The sequence below is a fragment of the Vidua chalybeata genome, chromosome 20 (genome assembly GCF_026979565.1).
Source record: "Vidua chalybeata isolate OUT-0048 chromosome 20, bVidCha1 merged haplotype, whole genome shotgun sequence".
In the NCBI taxonomy this organism is placed as follows: domain Eukaryota; kingdom Metazoa; phylum Chordata; class Aves; order Passeriformes; family Viduidae; genus Vidua; species Vidua chalybeata.
In genome coordinates, this window is record NC_071549.1 from 9,623,843 (window position 1) to 9,647,253 (window position 23,411).

At 47.9% G+C, this 23,411-nt stretch overlaps 2 protein-coding genes across 7 annotated transcripts; one reads left to right on the top strand and one right to left on the bottom strand.

The window, feature by feature from the left end:
* Window positions 1-55: 55 nt before the first annotated feature.
* MYO19 (myosin XIX) lies at window positions 56-18,128 on the bottom strand. Of its 5 annotated transcripts, XM_053961590.1 has the most exons (25): window positions 18,043-18,128; window positions 16,853-16,942; window positions 15,126-15,270; window positions 14,675-14,823; window positions 14,328-14,441; window positions 13,471-13,603; window positions 13,185-13,254; window positions 12,712-12,814; window positions 12,401-12,497; window positions 11,862-11,938; window positions 11,409-11,499; window positions 9,932-10,103; window positions 9,662-9,735; window positions 9,448-9,569; window positions 7,704-7,817; window positions 7,161-7,337; window positions 6,157-6,303; window positions 5,823-5,930; window positions 5,192-5,262; window positions 4,738-4,847; window positions 2,819-2,982; window positions 2,091-2,220; window positions 1,849-1,934; window positions 1,260-1,544; window positions 56-858 (listed from the first exon to the last, which is right to left on the bottom strand). In XM_053961590.1, the coding sequence occupies exons 2-25, from the start codon at window positions 16,862-16,864 to the stop codon at window positions 730-732; spliced, it is 2,880 nt and encodes a 959-aa protein (XP_053817565.1). In that variant the 5' UTR covers window positions 16,865-16,942; window positions 18,043-18,128; the 3' UTR covers window positions 56-729. The 5 variants fall into 5 exon arrangements, 4 of the variants coding, with proteins under 4 accessions (XP_053817565.1, XP_053817566.1, XP_053817568.1 ...); XM_053961591.1 differs by lacking the exons at window positions 56-858; window positions 1,260-1,544; window positions 1,849-1,934; window positions 2,091-2,220 and adding an exon at window positions 4,275-4,371 and having other exon boundaries at window positions 2,900-2,982; XM_053961593.1 differs by lacking the exons at window positions 56-858; window positions 1,260-1,544; window positions 1,849-1,934; ... (4 more) ...; window positions 5,823-5,930; window positions 6,157-6,303 and adding an exon at window positions 7,433-7,460 and having other exon boundaries at window positions 7,221-7,337.
* PIGW (phosphatidylinositol glycan anchor biosynthesis class W) lies at window positions 17,880-20,393 on the top strand. Of its 2 annotated transcripts, none has more exons than XM_053961600.1 (2): window positions 17,880-17,930; window positions 18,849-20,393. In XM_053961600.1, exon 2 carries the CDS (start codon window positions 18,863-18,865, stop codon window positions 20,381-20,383), a length of 1,521 nt encoding a protein of 506 aa, XP_053817575.1. In that variant the 5' UTR covers window positions 17,880-17,930; window positions 18,849-18,862; the 3' UTR covers window positions 20,384-20,393. The 2 variants fall into 2 exon arrangements, with proteins under 2 accessions (XP_053817575.1, XP_053817574.1); XM_053961599.1 differs by lacking the exon at window positions 17,880-17,930 and adding an exon at window positions 18,141-18,360.
* Window positions 20,394-23,411: the final 3,018 nt, after the last annotated feature.

The following is a 23,411-nucleotide window of genomic DNA, read 5'->3' on the forward strand; positions in this document are numbered from 1 at the left end:
ACGGGCACTCTGAAGTGTTCTTGTTCACTAAAGGTTGTTGGGAAGGGTCAGACACTTTGACAAGGCATTGAGCAGTTTATTTTAAATGACATACACCGAGCAGCTGAACATTTTGAAGATCCACAAGCAACAAAGGGAGGGTTCAGAGCACCCCTGGTGAGCCCCTGGGCAGGGTGGTGCTGTCTGGGGAGCTCTGCACACACCTGGCAGCTGTGAGAGCTCACAAATTTTGGTTCTGTGGATAAAAGCAAGAGCCCAGCCTTGCTTTTCCCTGAGACATCTGCCCCATGGGCTGCAGCTGGCTGCTCCTCCCCCCCTGGGGACGCTGCTGCTCGGTCAGGACGGCAGCTCTGAGAAGCCAGCAGGAATCAGGAACGTTTATTTGCATTATTTGCTCACTCTGGCTGCTGCAGGCAGTGCCAGCAGCGTTCAGTTCAAGTATTCATTGCTTCAAGCACCTGATCTCTTGGAATTGATTTGTTCCCATAGTGTTGGTATTTCCTGTAAGGTGGGGAGGGGGGAGAAGAGCTGCCCCCACACACAGAAAATGTAATTTAAAGTTATTACAATGTTATTATAAGGTGTATTATGAGCTGTATCCCATTCCATCACCGTGTAGGTGCGGGGCAGCGCTGTGGAAGCTCTGAGGTAGCAGCAGAAGTGGATGTTGAGTGATTTGGAAGCAGCAGCTTGCAGAGAGCCCTCCTGGAGGCCAAGGCCAGGGCAGAGCTATGTGGGCAGGAGCTCCTGTCTGTCCAGCAGGATCTGGTTGAGTCCCGTGATGGAGAACGCCTCCGTGTGGGGGCTGACGTTGGCAAAACGCAGGGGGGACCTCCTGCAGTGGAACTTGACAGAGCCCTGCAGGGACAGGAGGGGACAGTGTTCAGCCAGGTGTGCAGCTGACTTTATTACTCACATTTAGTTCTGGAGTGTGTGAACCACTGGTGGATGAGGACGGAGGAACTCCTCCAGAGGAGTCCCCACAAATGGGATTTAGGAGAAATTTAGGTCACTACAGAAACTGCCAGTACTGTGAACTGGACTGAGATCAGCTCAGACTCTGGAGGTCGGAGTGCTCCTGGCTCAGTTCTTGTGTCTGCATCAAATTCTGTGTGCAGGAACTGCCACAGCTGCTGCAAACACAGAAGTGTTCCCCCCCGGCCCCCAGGGTGATTTGCAGGTGCAGTTTCTGAGGGAAGGCAGTGCCAGCCAGTGGGAAATGCTACCCCAAGCTGCAGACAGGAGGGAGGGGGGGGTACCTGCGGGAGGGCTCTGATGGAGGCGATGCCACAGCCCAGGTGTCCCCTGGGGCTCTCCTGCAGCCCCCTGAGGCAGCCCAGCAGCGCCAGCGCCCGCCGCGGCCCCGTGGCGCTGCCAGGGGCAGCAGCCAGCACCAGGCCCAGGGGCCAGAGCTGCACAGCTGCCTGCAGAGGCCACGCTGTGTCCAGGGAACAGGGAGCTTTGGCCAGGGCAGCTCCAGGGGCTGGGAACTCCTCTCCTTCCCCCTCGTCCAGCTCCGCTGCTGCCAGCGCGGCCGCTGTTGCCTGGGAAAGACACAACAACAACAACAACACTGTCAAATGTCCTGGGCACGACTTAGGACTGCAAAACTGAGTCTGTCAAAGAGGGAGGCTGGAAGGACAGCACACCCCAATTTCCATGCAGGTAAGGAATGAGTTTGTTCTGCAGGATGAGCCAGGAACAGCTGTACAGGACTGGCGTCTGCTCTTCAGCCGGAGAAGAGTTTCTCTGGAGCGCTGGGTTTGTAGTTCTCAGAGTTATTACTCTTTCTCAGACCCTAAGAAGCCTCAGGCTCCTTTTCAGTGCTGTCCTGTCCCCCACACTCACCTTCCACCTCCTCCAGCCCCGCTGGATGACACGGGCAGCCCTGCGCAGCCTCTGGAAGCGACTCCTGGCCAGCCAGGAACGAACAGCTGAGGGATGAACGAGAGAAACCTGAGTGCAGAGGATCTCAGCAGCTCTTGCACACTCTGGGAGAGATGGCACTTAGCCACTTGTGCCACTGGAATCCCCCAGAGTGACTGGAAATGTCCCTTGCTCTGTTACCTCATCCCCACCCCACAGGTCACCTGCTTGGATGAGAGTTGCAGAGCGTTTCTCCTTTGCTGTCCTCTTCTCTTTAAATCTTCTCCAGCAGCACTGGATGCAAAATGCCTTCTCATTTAACACCTCTGCTCTCCTGGCTTCCAGGAGCTCCAGCTGCAGTGGGGAACAGGAGCCTGGAGTTAGGGATGGACTTGTGCTCACAACTCTTCCCTCTTTTAGAGCCTCTTGGTGTTTGCCAGGGGACCACAGGCTCATTCCAGTGTCCTGTGACTGCTGGGTTAGGCTTGGGAAGTGACAGCACTTCATTGGTGCCTTTCAGGTAACAAGGAAATGGAAATGGAAGTTCTTGGGGAGGGAAGTGGAGCCTCCCAAGGTCCCAGCAGCAGCAGGTTCATACCCAGCTCCACTGAAGGGGCTGCTTCTAGGGCTGCATCCTGCAAGCTTGGCAGAAGTGCCTGTGACTCCTTCCTCTCCTTCCCAAGGCCTGCTGGAGCAGCCAAATCTGTCACGTGGAGCTAAGGAAAGCTGCCACCTTTACTGGAATTCTGACACAAGAGCAGCTCCTTGTCCAACATTACACAAAGTTCTTTGCAGAGCTCGATGCTGATGGGTGCTTGATTGAGTTTAATAATTGGATGGAAAATGCCCAGTTCTGGTCACACTGGCTTGGCAGGAGTTTTGCCTCTGTCTGTGCCAGAATGGCCCTGAGGCAGGAGCACTCCAGAGGCCTCAGCCAAGGAACAGCACTTACCAGGGAATTGGCCAGGAACACTTTGGTTTTGCCACAGTAGACTGAGGGGACTCCTGCTCCATTCCCTGCTTCCTGAGCAGGGGTTTGTCCTCTAACAGCATCCTCAAGGATCTCCAGAACAGCAGCACGTGGTGCTTTGTCATCACCCATCCCTGGAGTCTCACCTGGAAGTGAAACACTGAGGAGAAGGCACCACAACATTTGGAAATGGGGCCCAGGGCATTGTCTTTGCACTGAGATTTCTTGGCCATTTAGAGGGGAAACACCTGCAGCAAGAGGGGAGGAGGAGATGGCTGAGAGCACTTGATCTTGCTGTGTTTAAGGCTAAAATGTGACAGCACAGATTCCACCAGGTGCCAGCAAGCAGAAAACCAGTGTGGGGTGTTTTAACTGGGCTGTGGCTGGGTGCTGCCTTCCCATCTGTTATCACCTCTGTCCTCCACAGGTAAAATTGTCATTTGGGGTAAATCTACACTGACATAGGGAGGGCTCAGGTGTTCTCCCATCCCACATGGAAGCATGAGAAAACAGCAGCAATGCCATTAAGAATAGACTGAGCAGCTCAGTCCTAAGAAAATCACATGAAATACTCAAAACTGAAAGCTGTGGGAGCAAAGAACAAAAGGCAGGGAATTGTAGCCTTAATGTACTGAAAAGTACAGGAAAGGGAAACAAATTCTACACAATTGTAGAGCTCTCAGAGGACACTGGGAGCAGCTATGGGGTCCTGTACTGAGCAGGAATTTATGGCAGCAATTACAGGTTATTAAAGCCATTTCTGGGACACAGTGCACAATTTTTTTACATTACAAACAGGTCAGCCAGATGAATCTCTTTGGAAATGGAGACAGACTTAATTCAGACCTGGAACAAGAGATTGTTGAAGGAGTTCCTGCATGCACAGGGCTGGATGCATCATTCCATCCTGGATACTGTTTGCTTTTCTGCTATAAATATTTCTAAGGAGATGAGAGCATTTTAAGGTCCTGAAAACAAATAGAAGCAATTCTTGCCTACAGGAAGACATCTGGTGGCTCTGATGGTGTTCCTGGGGCTGGGCTGATAAGGGAACCAAAGCTTATCCTCGTGTTTGGGCAATTGTTTTGCTTTGTTTGCAGCTTATTACCCCCTCACGATAAAAAGGACTAAAAAGCCATCACAAAGAGGCTTTGCAGTTAATGGGTTTGCAATTGAGGGGGAAAGATCCAGTGTGTAAGTAATTTTCCAGCCTGCACTTCCTCACTTCACCCCATTTCCACAGGGTGAACAGATTTCCACCAGTTTTACTCATCTGAGCAGGCTGGTCCTGCTTCCCACAGCTGCTGCTCATTGAAGTGACCCACTGGGTGAAGAGGGGATTCATTTGGGGCACAGAAAGGGGCTGCAGTAACCTTCAGGATTAAATGTAACCACCTGATGAGCTCCTCCTTTCAGGAGTTCATAGCAAAGGCATTACCTGTGGGCTGGATTGTGTTTGTTAAAGTCCATCCTCACTCTTGCTTAGAAAAAGAGAAGTTTGCAAAAGGTGGAAGAGGCAGCAGAGTCCAGGTAAGCTGGAAGGTCAGTGATTCAAGCAAGGAAATAAGGGTGGGGGGAAAGAAAGGAAGGAGAAGGAAGATAAAGCAAAAGGTAAGTGGTTTTCAAGTCTATTAAAGAATCAAATCTAAATCAAATTATATTGGGTGAGGGGAACCCCAGACACCACCATAACTGATTGTTCCACCCAGGAGGAACACAGAAAACCAGCAGTGAGGGGTAAGATTTTAAGTGTAAAGCAAATTAGAAACACAGGTTGGTGACAGGTTAAAGAAATATTTTGAGAATAGTGGTGAATACAGTAATTACCTGATCTGTGTGATACCAAATGGGTGCAGTGACAATTTTACTTGATGGCAGGAGGATTACCTGAAGAAACTTACCTTTTTTCTCAGCAGGATGAGAGCTGCTTTTGTCCCACACTCTTTTTTTACTGGAGCCCCAGGATTTTCTCAGTAGTTCGTAGCGCTCAGTGAAACTTTGGAAAGGGATCCTGGGAGACAAATGTGCAGTGAATTCCATTATTGTAAATAACTGATCCTTTTTGCTGTATGGTAAATAACTCATCCTCTGAAGGGGGAAATTCCAGAATGGCTTTGTGGACCCAGTGCAGGGGATGCAAACAGACTGATGCCTAAATGGTCAAACAGGCCAGAAAGTACAGAACTTGTGAAGAAATTCAGATTTCCCAGCAACAGTAGCAAAGCCAGGGCAGGAATTATGCATGGATATGCTGATGGTGCAAAATATTTGGGTTTCCTGCTTATAAGCTCTTCTGAATAACTACATGCCACTAATTGCTATAGAAATGGATTATGCTGAAGAAGCTGGACTTACCTGACTGGGAAACCTGCTGCACTGATGGTGATGGCTTCCACTATTCCACAGGCCTGGAGCTGGCTGAGAACCTGAGGCACAAATTGAGATGGTTTAGGCAAAGCTGACTTTTGTGGAAGCTGCTCCTTGTGTGCCCTGTCCTGGGCATCCACAGCCAGCAGGGTGTGAAGAGCCAGTGTTGGTATTTCCAGGCTCAGCGTTGGTTTTTCCATGCTCAGCAGATTCCACGGGTGTTTAAAGCCTGATTGCCCATCAGATGAGGTTCTCTAGTTACAGCTTTAGCATCTGCTGCTCTGCTCCCAAAGCTTCTCAGCTCCCTGGACTGCAGGAGCGAGCAGAGTTTTGTTTTGAAGGTATTTGTGTGTGCCCAGAGCTGCTCAGATCACCTGCACCTGTGTGAAGGGCTGGGAGGGCAGCACCCCAAATCACCCCAGCAACAAGCAAGGTGCAGCTGGAAGAGCTGCTGTGCTTAGGAGCTGTTTTGGACAAGCACCTCAGGGACTCTGAAAGGGTGCTTATCTCACAGGACAAAGAGCTGTTTCAAAATGTGCTGTGGAAAGAGCTTTGCAAGTGACTCGAGAGCCTGAGAAAGCCAGTGCAAAGCCCTGGGGAAAGGCTTTGCAAGAGTTACCTCTTCTCTCCTGAAAGTCAGGGCCTTGCAGTCAGCGTTGGGCTTGATGCAGCGGATGTAGTGGGGTGTGGTTCTGCTCAAAATCTCCATCAGGTGTTCCAGGGAGCTCTGCAGGAACAAACACAGGGCTCATCAGGGCTCCTCCTCCTCAGGGATCTCCCATCCATCCCCAGGAAGCTGCTCTTGGCAAGGATGGCTTTACAGACTCAGTGTCAGAGCACTTCTGCAGGACAGCTTGAGCAAAAAATCCACTCTGTGGATGCATTTCATCAAACTGTTGATGGTAAATCCAGAAAGTTTCCAAAATTACAGCAGAAACCTGAAGAGGATGTACCTTGAACTTGGACACCACTGTAACAACAGCTGCTCTGTTCTGGGTTTTGGTGTTATTTTGGTTCTTTTCTGTCACAGGAAATAATTTTTGAAGGAAAGGGTCCTTTGAGTTCTGCAAAACGTGGACCAGCTCTGGTGGAACAGCATCCTGCAAACAGACATGGACTGTCAATATCTGGACCTGGCAGGCACCTGCACCTCTGAAAATAACTAAGAATTCCACATAGAGAAGTAGAACAGTATTTCTGATGGCAAATTTGATGTGACCACAGCTGCAGTTTCAAATCTCATGATGTGCATTCATTCATAGTCAGATTTAGGAACAGAAAACAATGTTTGGCTGAACATTCAGCAATTCCAGTCAAATATACAACTGCTCCCATCACTGCTCTTGTTACACAGTGATGGGAGCTCCAGCTCTCAGGAGTGGTTTAATCCCTGACAGACAAACTGCAGCAGACATCAGAAATATTCTTTTGAATTAAGAGATGGTGTTTCATTGCTAAATAAATAATAGCACTTGCCATAATTATAATTGCTGGGGCTGTCAGAGCTGAGAAGGGACCCTGCTCTCTGCAAACTATTTCACATTTCAGTTATTCCCTGATGGCCAAAATTTGAGTACTTTGAGCACTTGCAGCAGTTAAGCCCATGCTCTTGTTTCTCATAAATTTATCTGATTTTTTTTTTTTTTTTGGGAATTAAGTGCTGTATTTGTAGTTATAAAAATGCCCTGATGCCATGAACAATTCTGCATCCCCCAGGAATGCAAGAAGCCCTGATTTGGTGATGGTTCAAGGTGTAAGAAAGCATCTGCTCATGCCAGTGGTGGTTCAGAGAATCACACCAAGGACATCACCCAGTTTTACATGGCCTCAAGGATTTATCTGCAGCAAGTTATGTCCAGTACCCAGCACTGAATATATCTGTTTGACTTAAATCACTTTAGGTCTGTAAGATACTTTTAAGATTTTTTTTTAAACAGCTCTTTCTGCAAACACCTACCTTATTTTTCTCCACCATTGCTGCCAGCTGGTAGCAGACTTTGCCAGCATAATGTGAAATGATAAAGTTGGGCTTCTTACTAAACTTATCTCGACTTAAACACTGATTACTGGACAAGGCTTTCTCAATCCTGGTCTGGAACAGGTCAGTGTTGGAGGCTCTGTTCAGACGACACTCCTGCAAAGGACACACAATTGCAGCATCTCTTATTTGTCCCAAAGAACTGACTCTAAAAGCTACAACGTTTAAAATTCAAATCGTAGCAATTTTACCTTTAGAGCTGCTTTGAGTATGCAAGGCCTGAAATATTGGGAAGGAAGAGGGGGTGAGAAGTAATTGAGGCTTCATGTTTGAATCAGAACACCCAGGATCAGAGGGAAAAAGACAACTCAGAGCAGGAGGAAGCAGTGGCATGATTTTGTGAAGCTGAAGCCATGCAGAAATTTTATAGCTGACAGGTTTTCTATTAATTTACTGTTTGTGTTTTCTGTGGTGGCATGGGACAAAGGCAGGAAACTGGGCCCAAGAAATGATCCCACTTACCTCATTCAGCAAGGAAAAAATGCTGAGAGGATTTCCCTCTATCAGGTCAAGGCAGTTCTGGTTATCCTGGTAGTTTATGAATGACCACTGCAGACCTTCAGCTGCATATTCTTCCTGAAGGAAGAGGGAAGGGGTTATTCTGCAGCAGAGGGCACCAGAGCTCAGGACTCTGTGCCTTGGGCAGCTCATCCAGGTCCTGTTTGAGGAGTTAATCCCAGCTCAGCTCCAGATCAACACCAAGCTTGAGAAAAAAACCAACCCACGTGAGGATATTCTACCCCAGGTAGCTTTTGGGTGTGGATCAGAACCTGCTGGAACAATTTATCAGAGGATTTGGGAACCCCATGGATTTATCAGAGTGTGCTGCAAGGCTGCTTTAGAGAGCAAACAAAGGCCACAGTCACACAAAGCCTCTCCTGGCTGTGCTGAGATTTTCTCTGAAGGACAAGGAACAAGCAGAACTCCTTCCTTGGACTGGGACACTGCCCCAGCCCAACCTTTGTGTGCCAGGCTTTACTGACTGAGCTCCATTTAAAGCAAAGCCTGATCTGAAAGGAAGTGCAGGGAGATACTGGTTGGAATAATCAGTACAATATTTATGCTGAATTACAGGACAAACTGTCAGCAGTGTTTAACAAGCACAAGCTCTGGGCAGTTATTTGAAAAGCCTCCTGCCAAAAGCTTGCTCAGCACAGCCACTAATGGCATTTAAGTGGTTTGGGGGACAGCCAGATCCAGAGGTAAGAGGGCAGGCAGTGAGTGGGAGGGGTGCTATAAACAGAGGTCATGGAGCCGTTTCAAGCAAAGCAATTGTGTGCTTGAACTTGCTTTCCATCTTCCCTGACCATTAACCCCTGGCATGCTGACCAGGGCAGGCAGGGAAAGCAGCCTGGCAGTAGCAAAGCACAAATGGCAGTCAAAGAAATACTTAACTCCTGAATAAATTGACAAAACCCTGCTGTGAGGCAGGAGGTGCCAGCACGCTGCTGCCATAAAGAAAAGGATTTCCCTGATTCCAGTTAATGGCAAAGAGCATTTTGGTAATGGATCTGCAGTGGGGAGGGGCAGAGCAGCAGCCCTGGCAGGGACTCTGCACCTTGCAGGGCACTCAGATGAGAGCTGGAAATAGCAGTGTGTGACCAGTGAGGGACTGCACGGTGGGAAAAAAAAACCTTCTCTGCTGTGAAACAACAGCATTTGTGTCCCTCCTTACTCAAGGATAAAAGCTGGAGCACACTGGGGCTTGTTTTAAGGGCACCAGCATGGCTGGGTTCAGGGAGCTGTGCCCCTGTGGCAGGAGGCCTCCACAGGTCCCACGTGCTCAGGTGTGGGTGACAGGGTTCTGGTGGGCTCTGCCTTCACACCAAGCTCAACCTAGCAGCTCCACTCTTTAGGGACTTTATGCTTCATGGCTGCAAGCAGAAACTTCCAAGAGAATCTCACTTCAGGCTGCACTTACCCCAAGAATTTAGTCTCAAGTGTTCAGCTCTTTGAGGAAAAGCAAACAGTCTGACAGGCAGAGATCCAGTGGGGCTGGGAAGAGATTTCCAGTCCCCAAGGGACAAAGCTGTGTCATTGCAACTGCCCCACACTCCCCTCTTCACAAAGCCACTGCTCCCTCCCACTGCTTTCTGTGGCATTACTGACTGAAGGTTCCACCTGACCATGGGCACAGCAATGCAATTGAAGTGACAATTGGTTTAAATCACATACTGAAGATTTGATCCTCAGTTTGGGGTATTACCTGCTGTGCCTTCAGGTAGTGAGCTACAAAGTGCTGCTGCAGTTTCTCATTGGCATAATTAATGCAGAGCTGCTCCAAGTTGTTTTCAGGGAAGGCTTCAAACCCATAAACATCCAACAAACCTGGAAGAATGTGGGAGGACAGGGAGCTTTAGTTTAGGAGCAGCTTGGAGGGCTGCTGGCCCCTGAGTTAAACCAGGGTGGGATATCCTTACCTATGAAGCTGGTCCACACCGAGGGATCTGTGTAGATGTTTTCATTTATGACCAAAACCAGCCACTCAAACAACCTGCAGACAGCAACAATGGGATCAGCTGGAAGCTGCTGGCTTGCAATAATCAGAATTGTTTCTTTTACTGCTGCTTCCATCAGTGTCACTTAGAAGGAAGAGGAATTTCTGATGTGGTGCCATGAAACAGCAGCAAGTAAATCCCTCTGGCCTCCCCATTCCCTCCCAAAAGTCACCTGGATTAGCCCATCCTGACCTGGCATAGATGACTTTGGCCAGGCAGTCCCTCCTGGTCTCACACTCAGCTCTGGAGCATGGCTTCTTGAACACTTGCTGCTGTTTTCCAGCAGTGATTGTTCGAATCCTTAAAGATTCCAGGAGTTCCTCAATGGGAATCTGGAGCAGATCCCCCGTGGTCTTCACAAACTCTTGTTCAGGGGAACAAACAGTGCAAGGTTACCTGGTGTGTTCATACCTCTGAAGGTAGGGAAGGTCTAGAGATTGTGTAGGAAAAGTGCCACTTCCATCAGCTCCCCAACTTAAATTTGGATTTTGGATCTTTCTACCCAAACCTGGGAGTAAGTTTTCCAAAACCAGACTCTTAAATTGGATGCAGAGAGCCCCTAGAATTCTGGGTGCTCTCTTTAAAATGGAGGAATAACAGAAAAAGCTGAAATTTGCCACACCAAAGCTGTTTTTCTCTCTAGGTGTGTCTTTGTTACTTTTTCACCTTTTTTGAGCAGGGACTTCAAAATCCAGACGGACAAATCAAACAGTCATGACCAAGAAAAGAGCAGGGATTTGGGGATAGAAAGAAGTGTAGAAGAATGAGTATTTGCTGACAAAGCATTCAAGATCTTTCTCAGCTGAGCTGTAGTCAAAATTATTAAGTAGTTTGAGTTCAGAGGACATGAAATTGTAGCAGGAACCTTCACCATTCAGGGCACTTTTAGCTCTGAAGGAGAGACAGATCCACAAGCCTCCTAAACAACCTAGAACAACCTCTATTTCTGCTGCAATTTAACAGATTTGTTGTCACTGCCTTTTGGTCTTTATCATGAAAACTTCCAAGCTTTCATGTGAAAAGCCCTGCTCTCCCTCTGGGTCAGATTTCTGCCAGCCCTGTGATGGCAGAGTAAGATTACAGACAAGAGCCACAGTTCTGCCAATAATCCTCCTGAAATCACTGGGTAATGCTGCAGTTGCCCTGACCTGTCAGGAAGGATATTATCTCTCAGGGCAGGGGAGCATTAGGTTCTTGTTTGTTCACAAAAACACACCTAAATTCTGGGTTGCTCACGGCCTTGATCATCTCCTGTCAGCAGGAGAGTTATTGTTCAAATTCTTTTCTCTAATAAGGAATTCTTTCTGAATTAAATTAATTTAAATTAAACAAATTCCATTTAATAATTTAAAATGCAATCAATTCAATACTGTTTAAATGAATTTATTAATTTTCAAAATTGTTATTAATAAAGTAATTAGACTTATTAGTAGTTAAAAGGAATTAATAATGAAAAGTAAAAATAGTTAAAATTACTCAAGTGAAAATTTGGTAGATTTAATACATTTTAAGGAATGTTAATAATGAAGTAAATATAATAAGTAAATCTAAATTAACTAACTAAATAAAGGAAAGAATTCTCTCCATTCTTTCCTCCCTCTAATCCTTTCTCTTGGGCATCTGCACTGAACTAACAAGGCTCTGGAGCATGGCATGGCTGTTGCCTCACCTTTGGTTTTGTCTTCCAGTTCACAAGGCTGAGATTCATCCACTGGATTAGAGAATTGAACGTTCCCAAGGTGCAGAAGGCCTGACAACACCTGGAATGCAATCAGGGAGTTTTTCAGGACAGCTCCCCCCAAGGCAGGCTCCCCTGAGCCTTCCTTTAGCCTGGAACAGGCCAGCTCCTGCACATTCCTGCACAAAAGGCAGCCAACAGATCCCAGACTTCTGAGTGTTTCCCTAACGCTGCAGCTCCTGAAGGCAAACTGAAATTCAGAGCTGCAGAGTTTTGGCTCAGCTCTAACCTTCAGCTGTGCAGCCTGATGTGGAGCTGAGGGCCCTCCAGAGAGGAGCAGCAGCTCTGCACAGTGCCAGGGATTTATCCCAGCAGCAATCCCACCCTGGGAGCACATTCCCAACATCCTCAGCAGCCTCGTGCTGTCCCTGCTGCGTGGCTGACCTTGAAAATATTGCTCTGCGTGGCACGGCCGATGCCCAGGTGGAACATTGCCCCTCTGGTCACCTCGAAGCAGTCCTCTGAAAAGCCAAACAGTGCTCTTGAAAAAGCCAAGCACACAAACAGGGGCAAGCAGAACTTCTCAGCACATCCAGTCCAGCTGGAATGGTCAGTGGAGAGCGGGGAAGAACAGGGATGCTGCTCGGGTAAATCCCACACACAAGCTGGACAACCAACCCACTGTTTTTTTTCTGTCACGTCAAGCACATGCAAAGACAAAGACAGTTTCTAAACAAAGCCACAAAGATGCAAATTTGCCAGGCCAGAAGCAGCTGTTTTAAGCCAGGTGACTGATTCTAAGCTTTAACACTTACTAGTGCCAAGTGAAACTTAGAAAGAATCCCATTAATGCTGGTGGCTTTGCAAAACATCTGCTGTTGGCTGACCAGGGGATGGAACAGGATGTATTTTTGCCTGCCTCCCTTTAAAGTTCCAGCCATTATTAATGGATTGATTAATCAGTTAGTGGAGCTAATCTTTACCATCTAAGTTTCTTTCAGAATTTGGCAGCCAGCGGTACTCAGCCCCTTCTGGAAGGTTCCACTCCAGCCTCTCCTCTGCAGTAGCACCTTTTGTGATCTGGAGACAGAAAACAAGGTAAAAATTGAATTCTGCCTTTGGTGTTTACACAGCTCCCAGACAGTGAAGAATAACATACTGGGAGGATGATTTAATTTGGAAGCCTGGCAGACAGGGAAAGTGGTAATTATTAAAAGTTGCAACTGTGCTAAATCTGGTGATTCCATCCCTGCTGTGTGTCAGAAATGCTCAGCAAAATTAACTGAAGGCAAACCTGATAAAAAATATGGAAGTTTCTTTCATTGGGGGCCTGATAGGCAACTCTTGTTTTCTCCAGAAGGAAAGTCTGGATGGAAGCACCAGTCAGATGATGGAATCTGGAGAGGGAAAAAGAGCAAAGATTTCAACAAAACCTCTTCACAGAATCCAAGAGGGATTGTGTTGTTCTGAGACCAACTGACTGTGAATGTTTTGCAGTTCACCTTCAGTTTTGTTCATATTTTATTCAGAGTTCTTAACTACATCTCTATTTTTCCCATTGCTGTCTCTTAGAGATCAGGGTAAGAGCTTTCAGGGAAAAAAAAAAAAAAAGAAAATAATAACAGTTTAAGCTGCCAGCAAACCAAAATATGCTCTAAAGACATAAAATATTCTATAACAGATTCCAGAAATAAGCTTTAAAGGAACAAGATAATAAAGGTTTAAAGGAACAAGACAACAGGTAAGGTTTTACACAGTAATTCTTACCTGTCCAGCTGGAGCTGGATGTATTTCCCAAACCTGCTGCTGTTGTTATTCCGCAGGGTGCAGGCATTCCCTGTGAAATTGCCAGTGGCAGACACAGAACAGTCAGAGTGGTGCCACTCTGCCATGCAGCACATACAGGTAGTTTGGGTGCTCTGTAAATAGCTGCAGAATTTGAAGAGTTTGTTTTTAAGGAGAGGACCAAGAGATAGCTTAGACTCGTGTGGGAAGAAAGGAAATTCCCACAGTGGCCATTCCTTTACTTTGTTGCAAAAAAAGCCACATTTACCAAATGCTTCCATGACAGGGTTGGAATCCAGCACTCTCTTCTCTATCCTTTCCACAGTTTCGTTGCCTTTTGGGGAGATAACTGAGGCAGCAACAGAGGCATAGAACTTCATGAGGCAGCGAGAGGTCCAGGTCTGCAAGAGAGACATCTGCCAGTAGCTCTTTGTTTTTAACATGTTATCACTTATGTCAGTGGAGCAGAGCTGCCTTCTGGAAACACAGTGTGCAGGTGAGGGGAGGCTGAAGAGAGGAGCTGTGTCAGGTTCAGAGCTCTGCTTCAGTGGAAACTCCGTGCCACAGACACACATTTCAGTGCTGCTGCAGTGGGAGTGCTCTGCTGAATGGCACTTCCATCGAGGTGTCACCATCTGGAAGCTCAGCCAGAATTAACTGCCTTGGGATGGAATGAATGTGAATGGATTTTGAGTCATTAGCATTCAGCCAAGCACCTTGCTCTTGGGCTTTAAAATACCCTCCTCAGCATGGTCCTGAGCAGGGATGGACCATCACAGGAGCTGAATCCACTGCTCTAAGTCTTTACAGACTCACAGAGCTCCCTGACAGACCAGGCTGAGGCATTAACTCAGGTGCAATTCCTGCTGAATGATTCAAACCCAGCCCTCCAGAAATGACAGATGTCACCTGAAGAGCTGCTATATTAAGCAGAGTGTGTTTAACTGCAGCAATCACTTAATGCTTCACACACATTTCAAGAGAGTCGTGCTGGGCAGATTGGCTACGTGCTGTGTCAGAGGGGTTTTTAATTCATCTTTGCTCATTCACTGCACTACTCTGCACTACAAATCACTGTCAGAGCTCAAAACTTGAGAGCAATGTCATAGAAAAACATTTCCTTACCTTCCCAGCACCACTTTCTCCACTCACAATGATGGACTGGTTCACAGGGTCCATCTGCTTTTGGACATTCCTGTAGGTTTGCTCAGCCACTGCAAAGATGTGAGGTTTTAGATCCTGGCAGTGAAAGAGAACATTTATATTTAAGAGTACAGTAACCACACAGTTCAACAGCGATGGATAGCAAGGGTCATCTCACATTCACCTGAAAACAGCACTGCTCTTTTAACAGAACTAATATTTCACTAGAAATGGGGTTTATCCTGTGGGAGTATTTTGCTCAGATGAATTTGGAGCAGTTGGACACCTGGGCTCTGCAGAAGGACAGTGATCTCAAACACAAGGGTTACCTGAGGACAAAGTGCAACGTGGTACTCCCTCATGAGCTCAGGTGAGTAGAGGCAGGAGAAAGGCTGGAAAGGATTTAAAGCCACCAGGCTGCAGCCAGCATTTGTGTAGAACAGGTTGACTCTGTATCTTGCTTGAAGACATTTCAGAACTGAAAAGCAACACCTTCTGTCAGCATCTTTGGCAAAGTGTGTTTGACTCTTGCTGTGCCTGTTGGTAACAAGAGTCTCAGGTGTGTTCCTATCACCTTTAATAGAGAAGGAGGTCATCAAGAGAGTGATGGAGGTGTAACATACATAATTATACATATAATTAATATATTAATATAATTAATATAATATACATAACTCCTGTGTCCATGGTGTTAATGCAGTGAGAGCAGGAATGCAGTGGCCACGTGTCAGTGGCCAGCAGGGCAAGGGATCCCTCAGCACACAGTCCCTGGCTGCTCACCTGTCCTGGTTGTCACCGGATTCACTTTGGTGAGGTCGTCAAAAAGATGCAGTTTCTCTTCATCACCGAGGAAGGCTCTAACTTCTTCTTCAAATGATTCACTGAGGTCATTCTGGATGAGAGAATCTTCCCTTTGGCCATTTTCCTGGAGGGGACGTCAGATCAGCACCAGTGAAAGGTGAAGAGCTGGACTTTCACCTCTTCCCCTGCTCCAGCTCTTCTGCTGCTTCCATGTCACCGAATTTCAGTCTCAGCAGGAGCCAGACCTCAGGATGTGAGAGCTACTCCTCCTCCCAGCTGCCCTCCTCCTGCTCTGATGTTAGAAAAGGGTTCTGGCTGTGAGCAAAGGCACTCAGAGAACGTGGCCTTGGGCTGACACTGCAGCTCTGCACACACACACACACACACACACACACACACACACACACACACACACACACCCCATGCTCTTTCAACCGGCTCATTTCTAAGCCTCTGCCTGTCGTGCATTCAATCCAAGCAGTGCCCCGGGCTCAGGGAAGCAGGAAGGGCTGGCTGCAGGTACAGCTGGAAGCCCCTGCAGGCCAAAACAAACGCAGCTTTCCTAGCAGAGACTCTCATCTTCAGGGTGAAAGCTGCAGAGTGCACACATCACAGCCAGGGCACAGGAATGGTGCTGGGGGAAGAGCTGCCCTGCCTTAGCTGAAGTTTTGTCCCCTTTGAATCACTTAAAATATTCAAATGTCAGCCTCTGGGCTCCCATGTCCTTGACAACATTATTTGGAAGGACACACTTGTTGTAGGTAATGGAAAACCAGCCAGAAGAGAGATTCCAGGACCTGTTTGCCATTTCTGGGGAAAGGAGGGGCTAGAAGAGAAAATGAAGAATGGAAAAGATGCCAGTCCTGATTTCTGCACTCTGTACACTCCTCTTCTGATCTCCTTCTCTTTGACAGAAAGTTCTCCAAACTATCCCTGCTCACCTGTACCAACCAATGAACAGCTGCACCTTGTTTGTACAGAAAATGCTACATTTAGTTAGCAGCATTCCCACTATGTGAGCTGAGCCCATTAATATAGGGGAAATGCACTGCAAACCCCACTCAGCATGTTCCTAAAAAGAAAATAAAAAAAGCTACAACAGTGTACTCATTTAGGAGCATTTTCATCTTTTGCAGACAGCATAAATACTTCATTTCCAGTGATACAGAATTTTACACAGTAAGGAAAAAAAAAAAAAAGCTTAGCAACGCAGTAAAGCACTGCCATCCAAGTGATTTCTGATATTCTCCTCTGAATGAGCATTAAGCAGCTTGCTGCTGTCAGAGAAGAGACACCACAATTAGGAAACACCCCGTGGACCTGAGGAGTTCCTGCCCATTCCCCCTTTTCCCCCTTTCTCCCTGTGTTCCACCAGGCAAGTCAAACCCACTGTGAGACTGCAAGGCCTGAGGAAGGGCCTGGCTCTGCTGCCCTGCTCAGCATCACTTCAGCTGAGATGCTGATTGCTCAGCCAGAAGTAAAAGAATGTGTGACAATAAATCCCAATCCTGTTAGAGCCCAACAAAAATCACTGCCTGGTGTCTCTAACACAGCTCAAACCCACAGTAAAAAAGTCCAGTCAATTCATGAAGTGGGGGTGAACATTCTTTAGTGTTACCTAATCTTGACTGCATGGAAATAAGCCAAGAATTCTCTCCTGGCAGTAACATTTAATTAGCACACACAATTCCTGCTTTTCTTTTTACCTGCTTTGGCATCTTGTCCAGGCCTGTGGACGGGAACACTGGAGAGGGCCTTTACTTTAGGGTACTTCATTCAAATCACACTGGAGAATGCTTGAATAAAGAAAATAAAAAGGTATTTAGAGAAAAATAACTCAGGGCATGTCATTCTCCAGAGGGTTCCACAAGCAAGTCTCAAGGACTTCAGACAGAATTAGTGATCCCAGTGGAGCCCAAGTAACACTGGAGCTGGAAATCCCACCCAGAGTGATGGTTTTGTGCTGCTGCCCCTGCAAATAAAGCTTTTTGGAGGGAATCATGTATCTTCCCTTTCATCAGGAATAAAATGCTTTGTTTCTCTTTAATAAAGCAAGTTTTATTGGTAAGAAACTGCAACTACTTGTAAAATTCCTCCTGTTTGGAGAAACAGGGCAGATCTGAGGGTCTGACAGTGCCAGAGAAGCCAGAGCTTTGGGAAGGGGAGTAACTCAGAGAAGTTTCTGTTGTCCCCTTCCTGTTTCCTCTGAAAATCTCTGGGAACCAGCCCAAGGTGAGTCATTTGAATTTCTGTGATAAACGCTGAGGTTCCAGTCACACCGCCGGGAAGAATTCTGTCCTTCCTGCAGCTGAGGCTGCCATTACTTCCATTCCTTTTCTATTCTAATTCTATTATATTCTATTCTAATTCTATTCTAATTTTGTTCTATTATACTCTAATTGTTTCTATTCTATTCTATTCTATTCTATTCTATTCTATTCTATTCTATTCTATTCTATTCTATTCTATTCTAAATTTCCACTCTATTCCATTCCTATTCAGTTTCTCTTCTTATTCCATTGTTATTCCTACTCCATCCCTAATTTCCTTCCTAACCCGGCATGAAAACACCACTTGGAGTCAGTTCGGAGTCCCGGGCGCGCTCCCATCCCCAAACCCCGGTCCGATCCATCCCGCTCCCCCGGCAGAGCCCTTTGTGCCGGTGCCCGCAGACCCCGGGGGACACGAGGGGGACACGAGGGAAACACGAGGGACACACCGGGGACACGAGGGACACACCGGGGACACAGGCGGGCCGCGGCAGCTCCCGGGCGGGACCGCAAGGTCGCGGGCGCGGTGTCCCCTCAGGGCCGCGCGGGGCCGGGGCTGAGGCGGGCCGGGCCCGGCGGCGGCGGTGCCGGGCAGGACGGGAGGGCAGGGCCGGCTCGGGACTTACCGCGGGCGGCAGCGGGGCCGGAGCGGGGCCGGGGCCGGGGCCGGGAGCGGAGCGGGGCGGGCGGGCCGGGGAGGCGGAACCGGGGCGGGGCTCGGGCGCTGCGGAAGCGGCGAAAGTGCGGGCGGGGAACGCGGCCCGGCTTTACCGGGCCTGGCTTCACCCGGGGCCGGCTTTACGGGGTCCGGGTTTACCGCAGCCCCGCTTCACCCCGGCCCCGCTTCACCGGGCCTGGCTTCACCCGGGGCCGTGAGGGCGGCAGAGGCGGCCGCGGGCCCCGCCGGCCCTGCGCCCTCAGCGCCGTCCGTCCCCCCGCTCCCGGTAAGCTCCCGCGGCTGAGCAGAACCCCTGATTAATTCACGTTTTTTTTCCGTCCCGCGGGGTTCCGCTGCCGTAAAAAGGCACCTGGGGGCTGCAGCTGCTGGTTGTACAAAGTTCTGTAGGGCCACGTTTTTACATGTCTGTGCCGTTTGGGCCATAGAGGATATGGCAAAGGGCGTTCTACAGAGCAGTAAGATTATTCAACCATGTGAATATTCAGTGGAGTATTTGATGTTGAGAGATCTCCCTCAAAAATGTACGGAGCATCTTTTTGGAACACAGCAGGATGAAAAATGCTGGAGGCTTCCTCAAGCCTGTGCCTGTTCTTGGCTTCCCAGGCCAGCTCCAGTGCTGCTGTGTGTTCTTTAAATTGAAAAGTAATGCAGTAACTTCTGGAATCAATGTTGGTTTCGTGAACTGATTCATTTTTAAGGAGTTCGGAGACCCGTTTTACAAAGCTACCTCAAGTTCACGTTTTGTGTTTTCAGAGGAAGGAAGAAGAATGTCCCAGAAACAGCTGAAAGAAGCTTTTGTCAGCAACCTGAACGGAACGAGTTTGCTGGAAATTTCCGCAGGCTTGTCCCTGCCTCCGCTGTGCCTGCTCTGCAGAGGGCTCCTCCTGATCCTGTACTACCTGCACCATGGAAAACCCGTGAGCTCAAGGCAGTACAGCCTGCTGCTAGACTTCTTGGTGCTGGTGTCTCCTCTCCTCTTCTCCTGCACTGTCTTGTCTCCAGTCATCTTTTTCATACCAGTTATCCTCGCTGCCTTCTGTGCCGGAATATTTTCCAAAATATACAGCCAGAGAAAACGGGAGGCCGGAGTGCCCTTTGGGCAAATTGTAAAAGAATTCCAGAAGACGTGCTTGGAGCCTGAGTGCATTCCAGCAATAACTGTGTTCCGTGTTTATGTCAACGTGCTGACATCCATCAGCATTTTGGCCGTGGATTTCCCGCAGTATCCCCGGCGATACGCCAAGGCCGAGACCTACGGCACCGGAGCCATGGATTTGGGGGTGGGAGCCTTCATCTTTGGAAACGCTCTCGTTTGCCCTGAGGTTCGGCAGAAGTCTCACACGACACAGCCCAGATTCTCCAGCCTGGCCAGGCAGGTGTTTTCCGTGTGGCCGCTGATTTCCCTCGGCGTTGGGCGGCTGCTGAGTGTTAAATCCATCGAGTACCACGAGCACACCTCGGAGTACGGGGTGCACTGGAACTTCTTCTTTACCTTGGCACTGGTGAGACTTGCAGCATCTCTGCTTTTAGCCATATTCCCCAAACGTAAGGCTTGGCTGGTGGCTCTAGCTGTGGCCGTGCTTTACCAGCTCCTCCTCAGCACTACCTCTCTGAAGTCGTTCATCCTGCACGGGAGCGACGGCAGGGGCTCCCGGCTCGGCTTCCTCGACGCCAACCGGGAGGGGCTGCTCTCGCTCTTTGGCTACCTGGCCATCTACCTGGCGAGCGTGCAGGTGGGGCTGTGGCTGCTGCAGCGCAGGAGCTCGGTGAGGGGCTGGCTGGAAGCCCTCGGGGGGCTGGCCCTGGCCGTCCTGGTGCTGTCGCTGTTGCTGCAGCTGTGCCAGGCGCGCACGGAGCCCGTGTCCCGCCGCCTGGCCAACCTGCCCTTCTGCGCCTGGGTGCTCGCCCACTGCCTGCTGCTGCTGGGCTTTTTTGTGCTCACTGACCTCACCCTGGTGTTCACAAAGCTGCTGGTCAAGGGGTCCAGCGTGCCCTGCTGCTGGGGGGTTGTGCAGCCCCTTGATTCCGGGAAAAAGCGCGGAATGGAGGCCGTGCCGGTGGGAAGGCAGGACAAGCTGTCACAGCTATGCCTCATTAGTGCTATTAACAAAAACCAATTACTGTTTTTCTTGCTAGCGAATGTTATGACTGGTGCTGTGAACATCCTGATAGACACAATCCACAGCAAGGCTGCTTTTACATTATGCATACTGCACTTGTACATGTTTTTTAACTGTTTAATTATGTATATATTGCATGCCAGAAATATAGTATTAAAGTTTTGGTGATTCCACTTTGGCTGAGTGGAGTAGCTGGACTTTGTTTGCTGTAGTTGAATGATGGCATTTCATGGAAAAATTCGTATTTTTCCTGGATGTGTTGCAATAATATATAATTTAGCAGAGCTTTTTATTATTTCGTGTTGATTACTCTTTAATGGTTAATGTTACCAAATTATATAGTCGATGATCTTACCTGTTGGGAGTTGTTGCATGTTATCCTGAAAACCTAGGTTTGCAGATTGCTGAATATTCCTGCTGCTCCTGAGAGTAAATTGTATTTACAGTTAGTGAACTGTGCTCATACCCAAGGAATTAGATAACAAGGTAGAGCAGAAACCAGATGAAAAGTAAGAAGATGAGTAATTATATATGGAGAGAGAGGCCTAGCTGTGTCAAGATTTACCTAGTTAAGGCCCTTGCATTAATAATAGATAAGAATAATTCTTCATATAAAATGTACTGAATAAGTGGATACTTGAAAATGTTTTGGCCCCAGTCCTGCAGAGATTTATGCATAAGCTTGACTTTGATGGTAGTAATTGTGGAATGTTAATCATATACTGAAACCTAAATTAGCCTTTGAATTAAAGCTAAATTTTACTTCTGTCCCCAGTGATGAATATAAATGAAGACCTGAGATAAGGTGTGATGCTCTGAAGGATAAACTCAGCTGCAGATGAATTCATAAAGCAGTTATTGGAGGTTGTGGTGCAGATAATAAGAACAACACTTCATAAGAAAATACAGAGATACCAAATGAATTCAGCTCCAACCTGCAGACCAGCACATTGAATACTGTATTTTGCCAGCTGAGATGTCTCCAAGGGGGACATTTGGTATTAATTTTTATTAGCAAACAAACAGGCTGCACTGGGCCAGGGTTCTGGCAATGCCTTGAGAAGGGAACTGCTCAGTTTCTCAGTCTTCTGTGCAAGGCCAGAGCAGAACACCCTCTGTGTTCCCTTTCCTGACTGTGACAGTTCTTCCTGTCCCCATAAAGTTGTTGGGAAGAGAAATACACTTAAAGATTGTGAGGAATTCAATAATGCGATATAAATTCTTAAAGATTAGAATACCAATGGTAGTTGATGATAGATGTCCAGTGTCAGTGGGGTTACAGCAGTACGCTTGGGCCATATTTCATATTTCTCCTTGTCTGTCACAAGTGGTGAATCATCAAACCTTTGGAGAATAAGCCTCTAAATCAGATTCCTTAAGACAGACATGCTGTGGAAGAGTCATAAATTTATTAAGTGCTCCAAGCCCCTGGCCAGCAGAAAGGTGAAATCTGAGGATTACAGGCTGTGGCCACACTGAGTTCATCCTTGTTTTCTTCCAACTTAAAGCCATGTAGTCTTGAGAATTAAAGCAAACCAGCCTGGATTATCCCGGGGACAGATGCAAGAACTGGCAACAACCTCTTAGAAACAGTTGTCAGTTTATAGCAGAGTTTTCTGGTAACTGGTGGATGTGTTTATTTTAAAACACTTCCTAGACTTGCCTAGGGAAGAAAGGTCTCCCTCGTGAACCAACTGGCACTACTCATTTATGCAAAATTACTCATGGATATTTATTTTTGAAATATTTAAAGCCCAGGACCTGCAGCGAGTTCTGCCTGCGAGCACAAGCCTGTCGGTGTGATTCAGAACGAATTGGGTGTGACAGGCAGAGCTGTGTCTGGACAAGCACAGGGCATCCAGGTGCCAACTGCACTGGGTGAAGCAGGGAGGACGTGGGAGGTCTGGTGGGCGAGCTGCACACGGGCTGGTGGTGCCAGTTCCAGGGCTGCAGCTGTGGTTGCCACAACAGCAGCGAGCCCAGGGGATGCTGTGCACCTGAGAACAGCCCTCTCACCAAGGCCAGCTTCTCAGCCTGAGACTTCTCCTGCTTCTAAAGGCCCGAGGAGTAACTTAAGAGGTTGTAGCCAGGTGGCTTTGGTCTCTTCTCCCAGGCAGCAAGTGACACAAAGAGAGGACATGGCCTCAAGCTGCACCAGGGGAGGTCCAGGTTGGACATCAGGAGGAATTTCTCCATGGGAAGTGTGGTCAGGCACTGGAAGGTGTCCAAGGAAGGAGTGGATGTGGCACCCGGTGCTCTGGGCTGGTTCACAGAGTGTGGATCAGTCACAGGTTTGGCTTGATGGTCTCAGAGGTCCTTTCCAACCGAAATGATCTGGCATTCTGCGGGCTGTTCACCAGTGAATTAATGAGACAGTTCTCATTGCCTGTTGTCGATAACAAATGCAGCGAGCTCTGCCCTGAAGCAACTGCTGTAGTTCTGAATGCTGAGTGTTCAGCTATGAACACAAGATAATTGCCCAGGCCTCTGAACGAACCCAGAGATGCGAGCGAGCATCCTTTGATCACAGGACTCACAAACAGCTCTGTTTGGGTTTGAAAAGATGTGGAAAGTGAACACCAGGACACTGCTGTTCTCCACACACCTCCACAGCTGAAGGAACAGAAACTCTGCATTTCACTTCACTCTGGGCTGTGTTTAGACAAAGAATCCTTGTACAGATTAAAGGTGTATTTTTTAAAATCAGAAGCTTTTATTTTGTTGTTACAGAATGATTAAAAGTTTAAGATGTTTCAAGTACGAAGACTAATGGTTCAACCACCATGTGTCACCTGCTTCAGCAATAGTAAAGCAGAGGAAAATAGAAATTGTTTTGCCTCTGCTGCCATAATTCCACCAAATGACCTTTCTGTAGGGCTGCAGGGTAGAAAAATGCTGGGATATGGTGGGAGAGTAGAGCTGATTACATTTATCCTTAACTTGTTATTAAACATCACTAATTCCTTAACACATCTCATTACTTTTAAGGATCAACTCTAGCATGCCTCCCCTCCCAGCTGCAGTGGTGTCTCTTTTGAAGTCAGATGTTGCCCTGCAGATTCCAGGCAGTATCCTATTTCAAAGCCACGCCGTCCCAGAGAACAGGTATTTCTTCCAGGCAAAGAGGGCTATGCAAATGAGCGCAGGAAGGGGCTGGCTGCCTTTCCACCGCCTTGGAGATAACAAAACAAGCCAC